Source organism: Austrofundulus limnaeus, unplaced genomic scaffold, assembly GCF_001266775.1.
Source record: "Austrofundulus limnaeus strain Quisiro unplaced genomic scaffold, Austrofundulus_limnaeus-1.0 Scaffold70, whole genome shotgun sequence".
Classification (NCBI taxonomy): Eukaryota; Metazoa; Chordata; class Actinopteri; order Cyprinodontiformes; family Rivulidae; genus Austrofundulus; species Austrofundulus limnaeus.
In genome coordinates, this window is record NW_013952472.1 from 392,653 (window position 1) to 398,074 (window position 5,422).

The following is a 5,422-nucleotide window of genomic DNA, read 5'->3' on the forward strand; positions in this document are numbered from 1 at the left end:
AGCCAGATTCAGCCACCACCGTGACGGAGACGAGACGAAAGGTCCACATCAGAGGGCCCCGGAGAGACCGGACAGGAACCCACACTAGCGCGAAGGCTAACAGGCTAAGCTAAGGTTTTTCTTCCATGAAGCAGCTCTGTTGTCCTCCATCTATATTTTCAGTTACAGGCTGAGTCATTTCTACCTTCTCCTCTCTGTCAACGCTCTCTGGTTTCATTTAAAAGAGTCGATATTCAGATATTGTCCAAGATTAACCTTCAGGGTGGATATAGCTCGCTAGCAGCCTCGCACCAATGACCTAATTGACGTCATCATTTACCCAGAATGCTTTGCGTGTAAATAAAATGGCCCCGTCCGTGTAATATCTTTTTAAACTTTTAGTTTAAAAATGATAAAAACTAAACATCCTACAGTATTTTTACAGTCTTTAATTTTACAGTTAAAATATATGTTTATTAAATAAAGTCTAACGTTACAACTAATCGGGGATCCCTTTAATAAGAGGCTGGTTTACACGACTCCTCTGCTCTTCCTTTTCTCCTCTGACATATTTGTCAAACACGAGCCCGGCTGACGTCCCAGGAAAAAGGGGCCTGCGAAAAAGAAGCATGAAAATAAAATATTTGTCCTTTTATTTTGCTTCCTAGTCCAAGCTTAAGACCCCAAAACTCCACAGTCGGCACCGATGTCTTTTCAGTCCTGGGGTGTCTTGTCCACAGTGGTTAGTAGAAAGCCCATATTTAACACGTGTGCTCGATACGACGGCAACATCAGGATCACTGAAAAGGTAAAGCAGGGAGGTTTCAAAATGTTTTTTAAAAAAAACGCCACAGTTGGCGAGAAAATAGTCTTCGTCAGACAGGATAGAGCACATGAGACAATAAACACAGAAGCATTTGAAGAACCTATAGAACACACAACTATACACCATTTTAGTGTTTTTACACACAAGCGTGTTGGAAACGGTGATGTGCTCCTGAACAACAAAAAAAAAAACATGTCCAAAAAAACCCGTAAAAAGTTGCAACTGACGAACAGATTGTCACTTTCCATGCTCAGCGCACAAGCAGTTGGTTTTCTTCAAACAAGACAAGCAACATCATCATCAACATCATCATCATCATTCAGAGTTAATTTACGAGCAAGTCAGCTGAACAATACTGAACACGCAGAAAGAAATGCACAGGCATATAAAACAGTCCCTTATAAAAAAAAATAAAAAAATTATAATAATACCTCCCATTGATTCATGGGACGTAAGTTAAAACGTGAGCAGAGAATAGCTCGTCCCGATACCAAAAAACAAAACAAAACAAAAAAAAGGCTAAATTAAAAATAGGACACTATAAGGACACTTGAGAAAAGATGGGATTGTTTAGACGAGCTGAATGCCGTTGCCGTGTACTGCTGTGTTTGCTGGTTCAAAGCGTAGAAAACAAAAGAACTCTCTGAAAGTTTATGACGAAAACAGATCGAGAACTGAAAACTCTTGCAGCAGTTGTAATAAAGGCCACTGAATGTGTGTGTGGAGGTGCGGGGGGAGGGGGCAGTGTGTGAGAGAGAACTTGGCTAAAACTCCGTTCACACCTGGCATAAAAGACCCAACCTGAGCCAGCTGATAGCACTCAAACAGTGCTGAACGTCAACGGACTCCATGCACGCCTGAAACTTTTCATTCAGACCACCTTCTGCTTTGAATTTCCATCTGGTAGTCTGAACACAACAAAATATAAGATCTGCAACTGAACTGTTTTGAGTCATGTCTCAAGTTAAAGAACCCCCCAACCAAAAAATAAAACAAATATAAAATATATATTAGGGGTGCAACAATACATGTACCCATATCAAACCTTTAAATACAGAGCTTTAGGTTCAATACACACTATGTATCGAACAATACAGATTTTTAACATTTATTTTATCAACTTGTCTTCTGAAGATGCTCTGTGTTAAAGGATCAGTGGATCTGTGTTCGACTAATCGATCTGGGCTGCATTTTTGAGCGCAGATCCACCAAGAAACTTGATGTTTCAGCAACATTTAATTTAAAAACTGTACTTTTGAGGTTAAACAAATGTTCATAATTAATTTCAATAAATTACAAGTTAAAAAAGGCATGGAAATTTCTCTTTTTTGTATCGAAAAAATATCGAACCGTGAGACTAAAGTAGTGAACCGAACCGAATCGTGAATTTTCTGTATCGTTGCACCCCTTATATATATATATATAAAATTTAATAAATGCTAAGCTGCTAAGTAAAGATAACAAAACAGCCATTCTTGGGAATATTGTGAAATTTTTTTCTTTGGCAAAATTTTCTTAAGAACTGTTTGTCAGATTCTGTCTTGATAAAAAAACATCTTTTTGTAGCAACTTGCCAAACCCAGAGTGGTGACGTTCTCCTAAGTTACTGTTTGTTGTGATAGTTTTTAGAGCGGACTGGATGCGCTGTGATAACTTCAGGCTAGAGGTGTGACGACACGTTGATCCACATCGATCAAATGGTTAAGGATTCAGTAACATTGAGACAAAATGAAAACATCCATCTGAAATTAATTTTGTGACTAAGTGAATTCAAGATCCAGTCTTGTATTTTACACTTTGTTCCTGTTTAAACCACACGGCTGCAATGATCACAGAGTCTTATCAATACGAGGCCTGTCTGCAAAAACAAAGTTGGTTACGTTCTAATGTCTGAAGTGAAAGATATCGCCTCCAGTGTCCATCTGACCAGGAAGTCAGTTACTTTACTGGGTGATGCTCCATTATGTTGCAATCTTGCTCTTAGTGCAGCAACAGACACCAGCTGCTAAAAGGATGTTATTGTTTTGGTTCTGATAAGACCCAAGGCCCCTTTCCCTCTCAGGTGCTGGCTGCCTTTGGGCCTTATTGGAGTCAGATTTTTTAATAAAATGTTTTAGAAGGGTGTAAACTTATTCAGACCTCTTACAGATCTTTATCGTTATCACATGCCCGATGTGGATCGATGTGGGCACGTTAAATCGCATCATATCGATCGCAGACTTTGTGAGTTGAACTGAAATCGTATCACGACAGACTTGGTGACATCAAAAACATCGTATCGTCAGCCAAACAAACCGATACGCTGTATTGTGATAAAGCTGCTAATTTACATTCCTAGTTTCTGCTAGAATGTCAATCACAGAACAGTCTGAGCAGCGTTGGGACATGAGTTGATGGTAAATACACAGTACAGCTGATAAGCCCAATAAATCTTCTGTTTGTACTCTGAAGTTACTAATCATAGTATATTCTCTCGTGTTATACATCCTTTACATAATTGCAACCTAACCGGCTCTGAATTGTTAAAAACGCCAAAAATGTTCAGATGTCTGAAGGTGTAATTTTTAAAGAAACATCAGCTGACCTGCTGTCAGACTGTTTTTTTTTTTTTTGCTCAGTGACAGTCCTCTGAGGGATGTGACTGAGTGTGTTTCTGCATACAAAGTGGCTAATTGACAGTCAATCGCAAAAACCTTTTTGGTTACCAATTCAAGGGCCAGGTGCGAACGCTCTCCAGAGATGTCCACTTGCAACTGGATCACCCAAGGCCATTGTTGGTGCCAAGTCTGAATACAGCTTTAGACTGAAACCATTATGCGTTACAATCTAAAAAAAACAAAAACAAACATATTTCTTTTAAAAAAATTGCTCTGATTTTTTTCTTCCATGCCGTTTGACAAGCAGTACAGCTTCCTCTCAGACGAGCTTCTCTCACAGGTGAAAACAAGAGATGCCTCAATCCAGCAGGGTGCTGGATTTCAATGGCCGACGCTGTTGAAGAATGTAAAAAAAAATAAAAAGATCTGGGACTTCAAACCCAAACTTTGTCTTAGGCTGCAGCGGAGCCAAACACCACGAACAACACAAATACTCTCCTAGACTTCAATTCCTAACATCTTCTCCTGAAAACAACAGGACACAGAATAAGGCCCAAATTGAAAACCACACTCTGTGCAGTTAATCTGTACACCGACGCTTTACAACGAGCTCACCTGAAGTTAAAAACTGGCTTTATGAGGTACCGTGTGGGGGAGACGATTCCATTGTTTTAAAGAACACGACGAGCGATCGCAGTTTTACACAAAAGGACACTTTAAAAACAAATCTTGAAACTAAATCCACCCTGTTAAAGCATCAAAACCAGCCCTGCCAACATACCACCTGCAGCAAACTCCAAATGAATAATGAACACTTCCAGCTCACAGTAACACTGAACTTTTTCAGAAAAGGGTTTTTTTAAGCCCAAAGGGACAGTGATGCAAGGTTTCTTAGTGCCCATATACAGTATATATGTATATATATTTTTGTTATGGAGAGCAGCAGAAAAAAAATCTGATGTTTTGTAAGGACGTAATGTCGCATTATCAGAATTGTTTTACTCGTTTCCTCCCACAACTCCTTTGTCTTTATGAAGCTTTGGCTTTTCTTGCCCGCGGTGACGTCTTCTCTTCAGACTTGACCACTCCATTGGCGGCACCTCCTGGTGAGACAAAGTCATCGGATCTTTATGGCTTTTTATTTGTTTTATACAGACGGGTCCAGACATACGACCGAGTATTAGGGCCACACAACAAGATGTTTTTATTATTATTACGAGTTTAAAGTTGTAATTTTATGAGAATAAAGTCAAAATATTATGACATTAAAGTCGTAATTTTATGAGATTAAAGTCGTAATATTAAGAGATTAAAGTCATAATATTAGGAGATTAAAGTCATAATATTAAGAGATTAAAGTCGTAATATTAAGAGATTAAAGTCAAAATATTAAGAGATTAAAGTCATAATATTAGGAGATTAAAGTCATAATATTAAGAGATTAAAGTCGTAATATTAGGAGAAAAAACATCATAATCTTACATGATGTGTCCATTTTCCATTCCTCATTTCCTCTTTATTTTCCCCACACCTGTTGTGTACAGCCATGTGTGTCTGTGTTTGTAAAGTAGTCCATGATGACCTGAGTCACTGTTAGATTAATTTGCTTTGATCCAAATTAGCTACGTGACGACTAAATCTGTCAATGCATCCATTAATTATAATACAGCTTCAGTTTATCATGTAGTCGTTTGCACAATTTCCAAGTCCTGCTACTGATAATTTGATGCTAATGTGTTAAAAGATTATTTATTTATAACAATACTAAAGAACAACTTGACAAGTTGCTCAACATTCCTCATTTTAATGCTGTGGTAACTGCAGGCTTTTTTTATGGAAAGGGTATAATTTTATGATTTTTTTCTCGTGATATTATGACTTTAAACTCGTAAACAAATAAAAAAAATCTCATTGTGCGGCCCTAATTCTCCGTCGTAGTGCTGTACTACAGAGTATCGGTGCTGTACTACAGAGTATTGGTGCTGTACTACAGAGTATTGGTGCTGTACTACAGAGTATT

The 5,422-nt window shown here is 38.2% G+C and overlaps 1 protein-coding gene across 3 annotated transcripts in view; it reads right to left on the bottom strand.

The window, feature by feature from the left end:
- Positions 1-615: 615 nt before the first annotated feature.
- zgc:113278 (Translocating chain-associated membrane protein 1-like 1-like) overlaps positions 616-5,422 on the bottom strand; it is a 17,971-nt gene continuing 13,164 nt past the window's right edge. For 2 of the 3 annotated variants that reach the window (XM_014010532.1, XM_014010535.1), the window contains exon 11: positions 4,019-4,505. In XM_014010532.1, the coding sequence (XP_013865986.1) occupies positions 4,432-4,505 (74 nt within the window). In that variant the 3' untranslated portion in view covers positions 4,019-4,431. Of the gene's footprint in view, positions 780-4,018; positions 4,506-5,422 lie in introns of those variants that run through there. The other variant, XM_014010533.1, reaches the window with a different exon arrangement.